We start from the raw sequence: 18,914 nt of genomic DNA, 5'->3' as shown, positions 1-18,914 counted from the left end.
GATCAAAAACAAGTAACAACAAAATGGAAATTTTAACCACAAGCGACCTACTCTTTCAGTGATAAAGAACTCAGGATGGGGTTAGCCAACCACACTCTCTGTAGTTCAGGGGTGAGGGGACTCTCATTCACTCATCTAGACAAAAGAGTCATTGAATACTGCTCCATGTGATTACTGGAAGCAATAATCACAAATTTATGGGCTTCCTTTATCAATGAGAGCCAACAAGAATGAAGCTGTGAATTAATGTTATATTATGCTATATTAACAAATAAAGACATATTTAAAAGGACTGAAGGATATTTCAAAAGCTCAGAATTACCCATTTTAAATGTAGATTAGATCAATTCCCAAAAAATTCATATAAGAGAGAGTTTTTAATTTTCAACTGTCTCAAGTTTTATTTAAATTAATTCATTCACTATTCATTGAGTAGATTATGTGTGCCAGGCACATAGAAATGTGGGGTTTTGAATCAGCATCAAGGTGTAAAATATGACTTTTATGAGATCTTTTCTACTAACACTGTCTTTATTAAATCACTTTGTAATTCCTTTATCAAACTACTCAATCTTACTACAGCTTTTCCTGATGAGTTATTTCATACCAAAAATGAACAAGAGCATCTCAACTCTATAATTAATGTATAGACTGCATAAAGGCACAGAAATAAAAGCCCTTTCACGTTTATTTCTCTTGTCAATTTCAGTGATTCAGTACAGAGATAACTGTATGGAGTTTGTATAACAATGAGTTCGTTGAATGTTCCTTTTCATAGTCTTGAGTGAAGTTTTTACCTAAATATTCTAATACATCATTTTGTTTCCATTGTGTCTAAACAGTTTGGGAAAGGGGAATGAATAACCATGGATTTTGGAATCAGGCAGACCTGGATGTGAATTCTGGTTCTGTGTGTAGTAAACTCTTATAAAACCTATGTCATCTCCATCTCTGTTTCCTCATATACACAATAAACATAACAGCATCTACCTTGCATGACTGTTTCAAGGAAGATAGATAATGTATAAAGCAACTAGCTCACAATAGGTTTTGTTTTTCTTTTTAGATCAAAAGTCTAAAAGACCATACTAAGCATTGTTCTCTTTTAGGTAGTATAATTCACCATGAAATTAAGATAACACAACCAAAAAATACAACAGAGATGAACATTTTAAGCCTGATCATATTCATCTCATGGGACAGTTATTTTTACATTCAGTGTTTCCACTTAAGGTGTCTAAGAAGAACAGTGTAGATTTTTAAATAATAGACCTTCAGACTGCTGAATGAGAGCAGTCACTCCTACTCAATTCCCTACCCTCCACCCCTAACCCTCCACTATACTCCCGAATCATGACTGCTCTTCTGTACCTGTTAGAGTGTGGACACGATTGAGAGAAGAAACATAGAAGCAAAAAAAACCTAAAAATTATTTTTGGTTCATCAGCATGTATAAACAATCAACTCCAAAATGAAACAGACATTCACATGCCAGTTTTTGAGAACACTAAAATCATAAACTCTTCTTTCTATACAGAAAGAATCCAAAAATTAAATAAATACATAATCCTTTAAGCATAATCATGCTTTGAATAGAACATTTACTATAAATCTTGCTTCTACCTGAAACAGTATTAAAAAGAGGATATAGACTATTTTTTCACTGTCCCAAAGAATTTATTTCACTTCCCTCTCTCTCTTTCCTGTCTGTCTGATTCTCCTTTTCATATTTAATACTCTTTTCTCTGACTTCTGCCCCTTCCTTTTGACATTCTACAGGTGGTCCGGCCATATCAGACCATGTCCAATCCCATGAGCAAGCTCACAGTTCTCAACAGTATGCATTCCCACTTCATTCTGGCCGACAATGGGACCACTGGAAAGTATGGAGCAGAGGTGAAACTTAGGAGACAACTGGAAAAGCATATTTCACTCCAGAAGATAAACACAAGTAAGTCTACTGCTGTCTACTCATGCCTCATAGCAAATAGGATAAAAGTGAGGAAATTTCAAATGCAGACCATTATTTCTACATGGCTAATGGTTAGAATTAGAGGAAGTCACCTAGAGGGGGATGATTGGAGGCTCAAGAAGTGATTATATAATTAGTGGACTCAAGCTCATTCATTATGTGTGAAAAATCCAACCCCATCTGGAGTTTATAAATGCAGATAAGCCTTTCTTTCCAAACTTTTTTCTACATCCTTTACACAATGCTCTAAGGAGGGAAAGCACCCTGGAGAAATTTTTTCCACTTATTAAGCTATTTTGGGTGGCTAAAAGAAAAGAAAACAGTTTTTGATGTTAGCATAGATCTGGCTGTGCAAAGGCATTTCAAGGGAACTGATATTCTCTAAACTAAAGCATAATGTCTAACCATCTTGATGAAACTTTAATTCTGTCTCTTAATTTTATGTATGTATTCATTCACTGTCTCTAGATACCTACATATTTAGATATATATGTGTATTTATGGGTACCATGTAATACTTAGCCTATGGTTTCACTAAAATTATCTCTTAAGTATTTATGTGTTCTATGCAATATTTATTATGTACCCATTTAACTATAGAAGGTAGCATTGTAAAAACAATGATGCTCCTGAAATCACTAAATGGCTTGATTTAAATATAAAAGAGAAATATAAACAATCTACTGTCCTTCCTCACAAAATAAAATTCAGTTTGTTTTCACAAAGTAACACATGGCTTCATGGCAGATTCAGGCTTTGTGGTAACTCTGTGTTCCATCAGGGAAACTTGGCTTTAATTGATTGAACTTTCAAAGCCTGCAGTTCCAAATAATAAAAGATTTTCTTTGGCTCAGTAAGTTTTCAGAATCTCAGTGTAACACAATTCAACGGGTCCAAATGGCTTTTCTCATCTCTCATCTTTTCTCTGCATCATCCAGAATGGATTGTGCTTGCTGTCACCACCTTCCTCCCAGAACTGGGATGCCAGAGCTGTCAGACCATAACTTGTCTTTCCTATATTCTGTTTTCTGGTTCCACCTTTTAGGAGCTACTACTGTTTTAACAGTCAAGTTTCACACCTTCATCTTTTTCACAGAGAAGTCTGGAATAATAAATTGTGATGTAGGCCTGAAGTCAAAATTATATTAGAAAACTCTCTTCTATCTAAGAAACTTCAATAGTCTTTGGAAAGAGAAAACACAGGATTACCCAAAGGTAACAATCTTTGGGGGGAAAAAAGAGTAGAAAAGACTAGAAAATCCATCCAGAAACCAGCAGAGATCAAAAGTAAAAAAGCACTATTGCTAATGGGTGGTTGTTATACTAAAATTGAATTTTATTATAATATTTGATAGAAAAGCAAATCTTATCTAATTAATGTTATCTATTTAGGTTTTCATAGGCTTTAGGATTACTTTTTTTTTTACACCAGCAGGTTAAGAAGGAGCCTAAATAGGAGTAACCTGAAAGCTGAAGGAGATGGAAGCAGGGTAGACAAAGAGCAAATGCAGGGTCAAGTTCAGTGCTTAGTAATGAGACCACATTTGTCCAGACACACAAACCATGCCATTGTGTCAGGTCCTGATGGCAGCTGGGCCAGATATATTCATTAGTGTTGTGAAGAGAGCTAGGGGTGTAGTTGTGTAAATTGTATTCTTAGCTATGGAGGTGCCAGCAGGAGCTAAAACCTAGCCAGAGCTGTATGTGCCAAACCCTGTGCCTTATTGGCTGCCTGAGGAAAGACACTCTTTTCTAATTGGTCATTCCAGAGAAGGCACCCTTTTTTAATTTGGAGATGCACCTTTCTCCAAAGCTCCCTGAGGTGCTATCTGTGGGAATGGCCCTGCAGAGGAGGCTGTGGACAGTGGCTGGACCTCCATGAGGAGCAAAGCCCAGCAGCATAGAGTTGAAGAGCAGGCCAAGGCTTGTGGCATCAGGGATTCTGGAGAAGCCAAGACACCATGTACATGCTTCATACCAGTCATGTGACACTGGACCCTTGCAAGCATATCAAGGCAGGTAGTGACATGCACACATGTTGACAAGTGGAGCCCCAATCAGGGGTCTAGGCCACAAAATAGGGAATAAGCACAGATCCAGGTTCCAAGCTGAAAGAAGGGTCAGAGAAGCTGGCTTGAGATTCCTGAAATACTTCAAGTCCACAAATAAGATTAGACCTCAGATCTGGGGTAGGGGCTGAACCCCTTGGTTAGTCTGAATGATAGTCGCTGGAACAGAATAGGGGTAGACAGAGGCAAATAGTCATTTCATTCATCATAATTTAGAAACATAATTTTCCTCCTTGTTTTAGGGACTGTATTTGAGGCTTTAAGAAATCCATAGGCTTCCATTCAATGCAAATAATTCAGTGAGAAAAAGAGGGTTAAAGATGCCCAGAGGAGATCCCTAAAGTCACAGGAAGTTAAAAGGCTCAGGACCAAGAATTTGCCACAAGTTGTAGTGAATGATGCTATGAGTTAGCTCTTCTACCAGTTCTATGCCTGAACTTGGCAGTGGGAGGATGGCCAACTTATTCACTTTTCCAGGGACTTTCTTAGATTTACCGTTGAAAGTTCCATGTTCTGGGCCCGCTCTGTCTCAAGCAAACACAGATTGTACATCACCCTCCATATCAGACTCATGAGTCATTAACTCTACTTCTCTTTTTACTGCATTTACCCCACAAAACAGGGGAGGAACAATGAGGACCTCAGAGCTTAAGGAGTGACCCAGACTTCTGGAAGTAAAGAAAGACCTTGAGACATCCATTCAGTTAGCAGCAACGCAAGGTGCCCACTAAGAACCCCGAAGTCTCCAGAATAGGACTGACTGAGAAATAAGGGGCGAAAGTTGACCTGTTTAAAATAGGAAACAGCAGAAGTAAGAATATAAACTGTTAACGCACTTCTGCTCTCTAATCTGAACACTTTTTTTCTTTATAATTAACAATAGTTTGCTTCTTATTAAAAATAAATTTCTATTACATAACTATTCTAAAAATTACATCTTAATTTCCTTCTTCAAAAGTTTAAGAAATCTATAATACAACAGGAGAACTCAAGTTTAGGAAGCCCTAATTTAGCCTCTGGAAGATTAGACCCTCCACCAAGATACCAGAGTAATACTATCACCACCTTTTATGCCTAGGATGACTCCAGGGATGTCTGAACACACTCAGCATTTTCCTATTAAGGTGTCATTCCTCCTCATCACTTAGGGGTGACCTGCATACCATAGGAATCTTTCCATGAGTCTATTTTCTCAAATAAATGACAATCTTCTGAAGAGTATTTTCCTTAAACATTAAGTAAATCTTTCTCAAGAGACTTTTAAGCCCTTTCTCATCAACATGACAATTATGAATAATAACATACTACAAGCACCAGCATCTAAGGCTTTTCTCAGTGCTCCGGCATTCATTATCTCATCTCTCCCGTCCCCCACTCATTCCTGCTGTCAGCAGTCCTTCCCAAAGGACTGTTGTCATTGGTTACTGAAGGACTTCTTTGTTTTGAAAGGAGAATCTTTTGGGATGTGAGTGGCTGAAGAGCACACTTCCATTTACAGTTTTCTAAACTTCAGATTTAACGTGCAAAGCTTTCCCCATCATGCCTTTAGAAAACAAATATTTCTTGAACTCTTATTATGTACCAGTCACAATTAAGGTCCAGAAAAGCAGCAGTAGATAATTCATTGAGCCAAGTCAAGAGGGGCGAACACATTAATAAATAAATAGGTAAATACATGTAGTAAGAAAGCCATTAAGAAAAATAAAACAGGAAGGTATACATGTGTTTCTCGTGAGTACATGTGCCTGCATGCATGCACATATGTGTGTCGGGAGGAAAGTTTAGATTAGGTGATCAGGAATGGCCACCATGACGGTGTAATGTGTAAGCAAAAAACTGAATGAAGTGAGGGGGCCAGCTCTGAAAAGAGCATTCTGAGAAGAGTGAAAGCAGGAACAAAGACCCAGGTCTTTGATGACAAGCTCGATCTTAGAGTTGGAGTTCATTCTAACAGAGTTTTGATCTGGCAAGTTACAGCATCTCCCTAATGGTTTAAAACATCACTCTGCTGTTGTATGTAGAGATCTGACTGACATGGGGGCAAGATTAAAGGCAGGTAGATGTTTCAGTAGGCTATTATCATAATGCAGGTGAGAGATGACAGTATTTCAAATTAGGATGATAGTAATAAAAGTAGTAAAAAGCAGTAGATTCAAATATATACTTATGTGGTAAAATATACATAACATAAAATTTACTATTTTAATATTTTTAAGTATACAGTTCAGTGTGTGAAATACATTTACATTGTTGTATAATCATCAGCACTGTCTATCCTCAGAACCTTTCATCATTCCAAACCGAAACTCTATATGCATTAAACACTGACTCATCTTTATTCTCTCTCTTCAATCCCTGCTAACCATTATTCAACTTTATATCTTTATGAATTTGCCTGTTCTAGATACCTCATATATATAGAATCGCACAATATTGGTACTAAGATATATTTTGAAGGTAGAGCTCAAGAAGAGTGCTATAAATTGAGTATTCAGGAGAAAGAATAGACACATCAAGGTTACTGCACAGTCATCCTTACAGACACCAGTGTATTCTTAAAGAACAGGACTAGTGGGAGCCCCCCATGAGTAAGTTTCTACAGAAAGAAAAGGGAGTTGAAAACCAGTCTCAAGGGAGCTGAGACAAAGTCCTTGAGAAGGAGGGAGATGATGAGATTCAGTGCACAAATGAAGAATGTGGCCCTAGGAAGGCCAGGGGAGTTGCATCCTGGGTGGCCAGAGTGAAGGTAGAATCAATGGGCACAGATGTGGATGGAATGGAACATTTTCTGCTGGGAAGATTGGGTAGTTCTCTATAGATGCCTTCTGTATCTGAAGAAAATAATACAGGAGATCATTGGCTAAGAGTGTGAAAGGGCAAGGGGTATAGAAGATTAGGGAGAAAAAAAGAGAAAACAATTGTAGAGGCCCAGAGAGTGAGCTGCCTAGGGAAATGTAGGATTGCCCACTTGGTATTTGTGGTCATAGTTTTACAGAGGCATGGATCATCATTGTTGTGTGTTTTTTTCCCAGGCATGTTCAGCTTGAGTAGGAAAATAAGCATAGAGTTAGACTGAGAGCCTGTTGGTTTTTTGCTAAGCAAGTAGACAAGAGGAAAAGAGAATCAAGGGAGTGAGGCTGTATGCACTCTCTCTATATACCTATAGCCCAGGAGTATTTTCAGTATCTGAATGAAAGCCGTGCTTCCCCACCCATTTCTGTGCCCATTCATGACAGCATAAAATCATTCATCTAAAAGATAAGAATACGGTGCAGAGAAGTGATTAAGAGAATTCTCAAAGATGACCTACATCTTTAGTTAGTATTCCCAAGCATTATATTAATTTCAGACTTTTGAATAAAAAGCATTCATCATAAACAATCCCTCATATTTATTTTATTGTTGTTCACATATTCATTTAAGTTGAATCAAGTTAGCACAATGCTGGGAATATAGTAGCTATTCAATAAACACATGTTAACTGAAAGACTGAATACCAAGGGACGGCTCCAGAAAGTAGCATATAAGTAACCTGATGAGACTTTAAAACCCCAAGCATATTTTCTACATACATTTTTACTGTTAAAAATTTCCAAAAAAAAAAAAAAAGAGAGAGAATATTATAATAACCCCTCATAAACTGTCATCCATATTCCACATTTATCAGCCTATCTTGTTTTCTTTATGTATATAACCACCTACCTCTTTCTCTGGATAAGTTTGAAAGAAATCCAAACAGTATATCATTTCATCCATAAATATTTCAGTACCAAAGCATTTCTTTAACTTGTGTAGGCCATATATAAGGTAGATTTTTTTTTAAGTATTTCCTTAACTCAGTAGCAATATAATGGAAAATATTGATCCAAGAGTCCTTTAACAATTCTTTCAAAAAATAAAAATTAAGAACTATCAATACATTATCACATGCTAAAATTCATCTAAAATTTTGAAAATCATTTCTTAGTCCCCAATTCTACACTTAGCTCACCAAAAAAAAAAAAAAAATTTTAAACAAGTATTACCTTGCAATTCTTAAAAAGAAAGATTAGAAAAATCCCCAGCAGCTGTGGTTTTCTTTGAAATGTTTGAAGGGAAGAATATAACCTTTGGAAATAAAGGAAGTCTTTATATTGCCAGTAATATAAGCTGAGAGTAGCGGGGAGACAGGGGGTTCAGATCATGGCTCTGTGACCTTGGCAAATTACTGTATTTCTCTCAGACTTTGTTTCTATGTCTGTGAATCAGGGATAATACTTTTCCACAGTGCGTGATTATACGAGTCACCATGGGAAAGGAGTCTGGCATGTGGCAATTCAGAAACACTGATTACCTTCCTGCCGTCTTGGTGACACGCACAGCAGCTCCCCATGGGAAACCATGTTCTGTATTGGTATATCCTGATGGGCTGCCATAGGGTCCAACCTGAGACCCAGACCTTCATTCAAAGCCCATCAGAGTCTAGAATGTCTGTCAGAACATCTTTACCACAAATCAAACCTGGCTCTGCTCATTAGGGAGAAGCCATGTATCCCTGGAATTATATAAAGGGCCCAAAGAAAAAAATGAGGCTCAAAATTATATTCTGAAACGTATTAACAAGACTCTATTAACTTCTTAAAGAATACATTTAAAGTCTTGATTGTTGCAGCAATAAATAGAAAAAATTTTTTTTCAATATTGTTGAAAATATATTCTAAACTGTAGTTGTTCCTCTTTCCTGAATAAAGAATATAATGGAGAAAATTTAATATTTCTTTAGAGAGTAAAGTTATTCTAGTGTCCTGGAGCAATCATTATGAATGTCAGTTAGGTTTGCTGAGAACTGAAGTGTTAGAATTTGGGCTAAATATGAATTGATTCAGAATATATGAGGTTGGACTTGTATATAAAGTTTAGATTGGGCCAGATTTCCTGCTTATAATTTACCATTTGATTTTAAAAGATTGGAGGAAGAGGACAGAAATCTAGTTCTCTTTGTTCTCTGATTGATTAAAGTGTTACTACTTTGTGTTTGAATTTTATTTTAGGTTTGGCTGAATGCAAAGTTTTATCAGATTACATATCTAATTGGACCGTGAACAATAAATTTGTAGGAAATTTCATTATGAGGCTAGAATTTTCCAACTTTGTCCTCTTCATATTATAAAGTGAATCTACATCAGACTACATCCTGTCTAAGAGGATGCTGTTCCCATGGCAGTTGTTGTAGATATACCTACTCTGCACTATTAATGAATGAGGCTGTCTGGGTAGGTTCAGATTTTTGTAGCTGGCGCTTTTGCTACCGTCAGGGTTTTCTTGAAAGAGAATTTGATGCTCTGCATTTTCTTTGCCCCAGAGTAACAACTGATATTTGAGCATAGCCTCATCTAATGAAGCCACCAAGAATACTTTTGTGTAAAGCAGCAAATTAAAATTGGCTTGGCAGTTCTAAGTAAACAAGTAGCAGAAATGATCACAGAATTCATAAAGCACAATCAAATTTGGTATTTGAGGATTTTACTATTTAGAATTCTCTGGGGGAAAAAAAAAACAAATATTTTGTTATGCAGTCCCTTGGCCAATATACCTATTTATATGTGATTCTGTGCTTACACAAACTAATAAAAATAATGACAATAATAATGTCACCCAGTAGCACAGAATGTCATAGCTCTGCTTTATAATGGGAACAGATGTCTCGCTTTCCACTGAGTTGTTTGGTACAGGAGACCCATGAACAGGCTAATCAACACAGTGATTCAACCAAGCTGGTAAAGTCCTACAGGTTCCAGGAGATTTTATTTTAAAAAGCTCACCTCCATGATGTGACACTTATCAATTTAAAGCATTTTGTTTCTGTGAAATTTCCTTAATCAGAAAAAGTACTCATAACTATATTCTTGTTCCTTTACCACCATTTCATGGTGATAATTCTTAAACATGGTCATAGTAGTTTTCAACTAAGGTGACACTGCCTCCCAGAGGAGGTATTTTAAAATATCGGATGGATGTGGTTGACAATTTCTGGCACTCCCAAAATACACAAGGGAGGAGGCAGAAATGTTAATATTCTCATACAGGACAATTTCACATGAAGAAATTACCTGGACCAAATGCCAATCACATCTCTTAGAAAATACTACTCTGAGTATATTTCCTTGAGTTTCTTTTTCTTTTTCAAAATCTTTCTAGTACCCAGCACCTAATTCAGCAGGGTCACACACATCCAAAATGCTCTGTCCTATTCTAAAGACATGTAGAAGAAGCAGCAATAGGGAGCCAGTGGTGAGATTTAAAATATTTAACACTGTGAAGACTTTAGTATCCTCTATCCACAGCAGAGGCTGGGTGCCAGCCCTGGCCTGTCCTTCAGATCCTAACATCCCTTGCTGTTGGGAAGTTCTCGCTTTTATCCAACTTCACTTGCTCTGAATCTATTCTCTTCTGGATGAAGACCAAAGTCATCATTTGTGTTAGAGCTCTCAGTGTATTTGAAAACTGTAAATGGACTTGAATTGACCTCTTTGCCATAATGGCTCTAAGGAAGATGTTTTTCATTTGAACAGACATACCAACCTGCTTACCAGCAGAACTGACTCACAAAGTAAATCAGAATTTCTGGTTCAGCAACACCCTCTTTTAGCACCACTGCTTTGTATGTTTCAGGCTCAGTGACTCCAGAAATGTGCTCAATGCTAGGGGCTGTCCTGTCAGAGTCCTTGGTGTTCAGAGAAATCCTAGAATCCACAGTTACTAGCTGACTTGAGACAGAGGCCCAGCAATGTGGTTGCTTTACCTGCAGGCCCTTGAAGAGCCTACTCACTAGAATTCATTGCCAAGGGAATATTTTGATGCACCAAGGTCCTAAGAGAATAAAGAGTTTAAAACTGAATACAAAGAGACCTCTAAATTTAATCTATAAATTACTGGGAATTATTTTGGAAATAAAGGAGCAGGGCAGTAATATAAGCCTTGAGTGAATGAATAAAATCATGACATAAAATGCTATAAAGTAGTGCTTTTTATGTCTCTGATTTCCCTGGACTATACTTTTAAGCCATTAAGTCATTTCTGACTCTTGCGACCCCATGAATTGCAACACGCCAGGCTTCCCTGTCCTTGACTATCTCCCTGAGTTTGCTCAAACTCATGTCCTTTGAGTCAGTGATGCCATCCAACCATCTCATCCTCTGTCACCCCCTTCTCTTCTTGCCCTCAATATTTCCCAGCATCAGGGTCTTTTCCAATGAGTTGGCTATAGATTTCTTATATGTATTAGTGTTTTCATCTTGTTAAATTATGAAGACAACTTACCCTGGAAATTTGACATAGATCATCTAAAGAATATTATTGACATCCTTACTGTTTACCAACCTCTCTGACACCAGAACTGGCATAATATTATGCATAGTAAGTGCTCAGTAAAGAGTTGTTGATTTGGTATTAAATACATTTAAGTGATTTTGACTCATTCATATTTTATAAGAAACGTGCAAACTTAATGTTTTCAAAAAAATTCTAGAAATATTTTAGCAAAAGCAGCATTATCGAAATAAGCAGATAGTTTCCTGGGTAGCTATTTTAAAAGATTTTAGTCATTTATATATAAATAAATAATTTATATCATAAATACTACATATATTATTTATTCTTATTATGACTGTTAAGTGAGTCTCATTGTATTGATGCAAAACACAAAAGACCAGGCCTAAGTGTCAACAATAACAGAGATGGAGGTAGAAGGCAAAGGTGTGAATTACATCAGAGTTTCCTTGGAAGGTTTTCCATTTTGTAGTAGGTTGGATAGAAATACAGTAAGAAGTTGGAATTAGCATGGAACCATCATGTCCCTCACCCATGATTGACACTGCAAACCTAGCGAGACATTTTCCCACTGAGCCTTGATACAGCTAGGACCATTTTACATTCATGAAGACACAGGTTCTGCTGCTGTAACAATGACTCAAAACAATGGATGCCTCAGTAAGACAGAAGTTTGTTCCTTATACATGTGTTATTCTGAACGTGAGTCCAGACCTGATGTAGTGCCCTCACAGTGTTGAGGACTCAGATATCTTCTCTTTTTTTTTTTTTTGCTCTGTACATCCCTGTTTTCATGGTCTGTGGGAACACACTATCACACCTAGATTCTGGTCAGAAGGAATCAGGAAAAAGTCGTAACCCTTCCCCTTAAAGGCACAATGAGGAGGTCATATACAGGATTTTGGCTTACATGCTATGTTCACATCTGGCAAAAAGTAGATTCGAAACTATCCTAGGCAAAGAGCTAGAATTCTACCACTATGAAGGAAGAGAATAGATATCGGAGTACAGTCAGTAGTTTTTGCCACACCTTTCCAGCATAGCATTTCATATGGTTATGAAGAATGGGCTGGGGTTGGCACGTGAGGTAAAGCTTACCTGCCATTCATAAGTAAGATACACCTATACGTTTCAGTGTGTTCACTGAGGAGCTTTGTCTATAAATAACATCTGTATCATATGCTTCATCCTGTGCCCTTTCACTCTTCATCTGTGTGTTTCTTAGTGATATATAGTTGAAAAGTTTTGCACTGGCTCAAGGATAGATTGTAATTTCCCCTTGAAATTGGATTGAGATATGCCATCTAAAATTGTATACATTATTTTAAACTGTATTAATTTAATTAACTTTTTGGGTTAACCCAAACAGATCCTCTTAGCCTCAAACTGATTGCACAGGCTGTGCTGGTATAATTTATATACATTCCATAACAGATCTGTAGCCACATATATTTTACACATCATTTCTAACCTTTAAATGCCTAAATATTAAAAATACATAGAACAGATTCTGTTCTGTGTTTCTATGATGTTGTGTTTAATATTTCAAAGATAAAGCCTGGGAAATAATTTCATGTGGCCTACAAAGGATTATACTCTTGGTAACAGGCAGTAGAATGGAGATTGGTCACCCCTCAGATCATTCCTGAGGAGGAAAGGTTGTAACTGAGTCTTGGCCTAGTTGGGGAAAAAAGGATGAAAAATCCTCCTTAGGGAATAAGAGCAACCTATCTTCTCACTCTGTTGAGAAAATGTTTGAGAAGACCTGAAAAGCAGATGCATTTGTGTGGGATTTAAAGCTTTCTTGTTCCAGTTATCCAATTTGACATTCCTACATTTTATAACCCCTAAGTGATAACTAGCAGTTTGGCAAAATATAACTGAAAGGCTCTTGAAACCTTCTGAATGCCTGAAAATATATAATTAAGTTATTTGCTGACCCTGACAGTTATAAAAAATTAATTAGTAGCACTTTGCTTAACAAATGGTAAATGGTCACCTTGTTTTAGAGACTGAAATACATGTGTCATTACTGATCCAACCCCAGGTAGCTTTTGTTTTGATTTTAGCTTTTATTCAGTAAAACTAAAAAGGTAGAACTAAAAATAGCTGGGGTTTCTTTTCTATCTTGTTAAGTGAATAAACCTAGGAGGATCTATTTAATAAAACCATAGGCCAGCACTTTGAAAATAGACCTTACCTTTCCTCTGTAGATACTCTTTGTATTGAATGGTTTCTTGGCCTATTTTTGTACTTTGCCTAGTATCCTTTTCCCTTATCTGTTTCTAATACCAAATTCAGAGCTATTGTGAGTTTTTCATTCAGACAGACTGTTTCTGTAGAAAACAGATTCAATATTTAGAAACTCCATTAGAAATTAGTATGTTATTCTTGTTCAGTTGCTCAGTCATGTCCGACTCTTTGCAATCCCATGGACTGCAGCACACCAGGCTTCCTTGTCCTTACATTTCCTGGAGCTTGCTCAAACTCATGTCCATTGAGTCAGTGATGCCATCCAACCATCTTATCCTCTGTCATCCCCTTCTCCTCCTGCCTTCAGTCTTTCCCAGCATCAAGGTCTTTTCCAATGAGTCAGTTCTTTGCATCAGGTGGCCAAAATATTGAAGTTTCAGCTTCAGCATCAGTCCTTCCAACGAATATTCAGGGCTGATTTCCTTTAGGATTGACTGATTTGATCTCCTTGCAGTCCAAGGGACTCTCAAGAGTCTTCCCCAACACCACAGTTCAAAAGTATCAATTCTTTGGCATTCAGCCTTCTTTATGATCCAACTCTCACATTCATACATGACTACTGGAAAAACCATAGCTTTGACTAGATGGACCTTTGTTGGAAAAGTAATGTCTCTGCTTTTTAATATGCTGTCTAGGTTTGTCATAGTTTTTTTCCCAAGGAGCAAGCATCTTTTAATTTCATGGCTGCAGTCATCATCTGCAGTGATTTTGGAGCCCAAGAAAATAAAGTCATATGTTTCCATTGTTTCCCCATCTGTTTGCCATGAAGCGATCGGACAGGATGCCATGATCTTCGCTTTTTGATTGTTAAGTTTTAAACCAGCTTTTTCACTCTCCTCTTTCACCTTTATCAAGAAAATAGTATAAATAAATTCAAAAAACAAATGGAAAAGCAAAGAAAATATTTACATCCATGACAAAGATATCATTTACATAATAAGCAAAGGGCATCTACAAATCCAAAAGGAAAATCCTGTAAGAAAATGGGCAAAATATATTAACAGGATAATTGGGGGGTGGGGGGCATGGCAGCACAGTGTGGAGTGCTCAACTTCACTCAAAATTAAAGAAATGAAAGCCAAGCCAACAATGAAATGCTTTCTAACCTATCAACATGGACAAAAACCAAAGTTAAAATTATCTAGTGTCAATAAGTATGTGTGGAAATCTGTATGGGAGGGTGGGCAAATATGGGCAACCTTATTTGGAAGATAATTTGGCTACCCTGTTAAATTTTAATGTACATACACTTTTTTACTTCTAGGAATTTATTTTATGCATATTTATTGTCATATTGTTTACAGTAATAAAAATGGAAATAATTCAAATATTCACCAATAAATGACCAATTAAATTCAACACACACCACTAATCTTGCTGGGAAAATCCCATGGACAGAGCCCATGAAGTTGCAAAGAGTTGGACACAACTGAGTTAAGTGACTGAGCACACATGCAAATTACATGTAGACATACAGTGAAATGCTTTGAAGTTATTATGAAAAATGTAATAGTTCTGTTTGGGCTCATATGGAAATATATCCAATGGTAGTTTTATGTTCTTTTTCTTAAGTGAAAGCCTACTGAACAACAGTATAACTGTGTTTATAACCACATTTACGTTTTCTTAATTATATATAACAGGTTTGATGCTTATATTTGAGAATAGGTGAAATCAGAACCAAAATTATCTTCCCTGTTTAGATTTGGTAAATGACAAAATGCCCTAAATTTATTCCCAGTCCTTAGCCATAATCAGATATCCTAGTGTGATGGGGCTACTGGAAATACCCTACTTTTATATCTCTACTGTGAGCACAATTCTATAGAGCTAAATTGTTCATTTTCCTTTTACTAGGCTCTTTACTGGACTATAGGTACCCTATAGTCCAGCTCCCCTCTTCCTGGATCCTACTCCCTATGATGGAGCAGGCTCACACTCAACTCAGTCAAAAGCCATTTCACTCTGAATATTGTCTGTAATGCTCACACTGGAATAAAAGGCTCCCACTATATTCCTGACTCCACTATGCTCTTAAGATGTTTTATATGGAGACAAACACATGTCAAAAGTTCTTCAGCTTTTCAAAATGTGGCAAGAAGGAAAACTCAAAAAAATCTGTCACCTAAAATAAATAGTGATCACTACCTGTTAATTTCCCCCTGATACTTCTTCTGTCACTCTACCAGTATTTACTTGTATATCTTAAATATACAACACAGTGGAGAGGTGGCTAGATAAATAAGACATAACTGTGCACTTGAACGGAGAAGGCAATGACAACCCACTCCACTACTCTTGCCTGGACAATTCCATGGATGCAGGAGCCTGGTGGGCTGCAGTCCATGGGGTCACTAACAGACACGACTAAGCGACTTCACTTTCACTTTTCACTTTCATGCATTGGAGAAGGAAATGGCAACCCACTCCAGTGTTCTTGCCTGGAGAATCACAGGGACGGGGGAGCCTGGTGGGCTGCCATCTATGGAGTCGCACAGAGTTGGACACGACTGAAGCGACTTAGCAGCAGCAGCAGCAGCAGCAGTGCACCTGAAGAACTTAGAGTTTTGTAATTAAGTTAACAATAACTAGCTATCAAGTGCTATTCTAAAAATTTTACCAGAAATAACTGATTTAATCCTTACAACAACCCTGTGAAATAAGTACTATTATTATTCCCATTGGCCAAAAGAAAAACTGAGGCAAAGAGAGGACAAGTAACAGCCCCCAAAGTCGGACTGTTAGTAAGTGGCAGATCCAAGAAGTCTGCCTGCATCCGCGCCTCAACTGTTGTGCTCCATGTCTTCTCAGTATGAAAGGGCTGCATTGAACAGCAGCAGGTGTTAAATGCCCTTGAATGATATGAAGTACAACAGGAATTCAGACCAAAAGCTTCTGGATGGAATGTTTATGGAGGGGGAGTGGTCAAGGAAGATTTTGATAGATGGAATCAGGGTAACAGATTGCAAGCACCATGCAGGTGAAAGCTTTCAGTATTTAGAAAGGTAGTGCATAGCATATGTCTACTTACATTTATTTTACTTTCATTAAATTGTTTTCCCTATCTTCATAAGCAAAATTTCAGCTGCAAATATAAGGTCTATATGTGAACTAGGCTTAGTTTGTTTTTTAGGAAACAGGATCATCAAAATCATACGGATAAGATATGGATGTTTCATTGTTTCCCTTTTATTGAAGCTTCTTAATAGAATGTTATCAAGATAGAATATCATATAATGTGATAAACAGGACTTATTATGTATGCATAGATTAGATGGGGCAGAAGCAGAGCTATTCATATGTTCATATTCTATATTTCATAACTGTAAATTATCATAGATATTATGTATACATATATATTTCATCTAGTTCATTGCCTTCATTTCTCAGATAGGAAGGCCCACTTGGAAAAGGTCAGTCATGTGTCCTACCTAAATTCATAGTGAATTAACTGGCACAACTTTTACCTGAACTCAGGACTCCAAACTTCAAATCTGCTACTCTTTGCTCAACATTGTTATCCCCTTAGTTTGGGAGATACTTCTCTTATTCTTTTTAACAAAGCACCAGGAGACCTCAAATAAGAAAAGGTTCTCCAGCCACCAGAGGAAGGAATAAAGCAGGGCACTTGGGATATCAACCTTATTTGATGCAAAATCCTTAGCCCTTTATTCTCCCATTTTCCCCCTTGAGACCATTTTCTCCACTGCATCCTGAAGGGTAAACAAGGAAGTATCAGGAGAATTGGAATCACAGTCAACTGACAGCAGATGTTCAGACATTTCCATTTTTAGCCATGCAACAAATCTGGTTGATCTGCACTAAAATGTCATTTAACTTTTGCTCATTAGGGCTTGGTAACTGTGGAGGGAAAAAAAAGAAAGAAATTAAAAATACCAGTGTGCTGTTCAGTCTGCAGGAAGATGCAGCTAAGCCAATTTTGTGCTGGGTTCCTTAAACAAGTGCTTTTGTGTTAAATTTCCAGGAGGATTTGTGTCATCAACTCTTTGAGGTTTTGCTTATAGTATTTAGCAAGTGGTCTAATTGTTGCATACAGTGAGTAGTAGAGCGGCCTTGGGAGGTATGTGCTCCCAAGCTGAATTTCCGTTCTCAGGAATGTGCTAATTAGTAAATTTAGGGGTTTGATTCCTGGATTGGTAAATTCCCCTGGAGAAGGAAGTGGCAACCCACCCCAGTACTCATTCTTGCTTGGAGAATCCCATGAACAGAGGAGCCTGGCAGGCTACAGTTCATGGAATCACAAGAGTCGGACATGACTTAGCACTGTCTTTGGAAAACATACATTAGTTACTCTTAGTTTATTATTTTGCAACCTATTGAGAATCCAGAACAGCCAACCCTTATATTTTGTGCTTCAAGGAATATTGTTATGAAAAAGCTGCTCTGCCAAGTTACAGAAACTGAGGAATTACCAAGTAATGTTCCCTGAAAAGTGGGGTGGGACCCATCTATGCCTCTCACCAACTAGTTACTCCCTGCCCAACCAACAACAACTGGCGCGCTTTCTAGAAACCTAACTTGATCCAAGAAAACTAAGTCTGGAAGATCTCACTTGAGGATCTGGGCCCCTCTGTAAATGCTGTTTTAGGGAAGGAGCAAAGGGGGCAGAGGCAGATTCTCCTGAGGCCTGGATTTGAAATGAGATCCTGCCTGAGGCATCTAGCCTTTAACTAGCTTGTTAATAAGTTACCATTCCAGAGACATGACTCACCACTAAATTTATCTAGAATGGGTAGAATAGCCAAATTGGTAGGAAACCTATTATAATGAAATGTCTTCAACTTCTTTTGAAGATAGATAGATGATAAAGATATATAATCTATATGACAGATAGACATGGAAATAGATGACTCTAATTAATCATTTTCTTGGCTGATAAAAGAAGAAGAGAGGGAAATGTGGGGATCTCTTCAGTAAATAACATTAGGTATGTTGAGTGACACATTGGTTTCAGTTCCTCTTTAAAAGAAAATAAGTACATTGGCCTCTAAAAAAACTACTTCTTTTAGGTCAAAAGTAGCTAATTTTGTGAGAATAAGACACATATTTCTAGAAATTAATAAGAAGACTTTTTAAAGGAGGGTGGGAGGAATCCATTTCTTGTTTGGTCTCAGAAGACATATTATTAGTATAATTAGTATAACAACAACAAACATTTCTTGAGGATTTACTGAGTGCTAAGTATTGTTATAGGCACTTAACATGGTTTGACTCATTTAACTCTTTAACTCCTATAGCAGTTACCTAGACTGAAACAGAATGATGAAGGATATGTCCAGCAAAGGGGATGT

General features: G+C 37.2%; 1 protein-coding gene across 14 annotated transcripts in view; it reads left to right on the top strand.

Moving 5' to 3' along the window:
- TRPM3 (transient receptor potential cation channel subfamily M member 3) overlaps positions 1 to 18,914 on the top strand; it is a 612,777-nt gene that overhangs the window by 345,272 nt on the left and 248,591 nt on the right. For all 14 annotated transcript variants that reach the window (XM_086415481.1, XM_086415480.1, XM_086415483.1 and 11 more), the window contains exon 6: positions 1,780 to 1,951. In XM_086415481.1, the coding sequence (XP_086271607.1) occupies positions 1,780 to 1,951 (172 nt within the window). The remainder of the gene's footprint in view (positions 1 to 1,779; positions 1,952 to 18,914) is intronic.

This window comes from Bos grunniens, chromosome 8 (genome assembly GCF_055505025.1).
Source record: "Bos grunniens cultivar Pamir isolate PY7600 chromosome 8, Bosgru_T2T1.0, whole genome shotgun sequence".
NCBI lineage: Eukaryota > Metazoa > Chordata > Mammalia > Artiodactyla > Bovidae > Bos > Bos grunniens.
The sequence above is the reverse complement of the archived record's forward strand: the minus strand, read 5'-3'. Positions and strand labels throughout refer to the sequence as shown.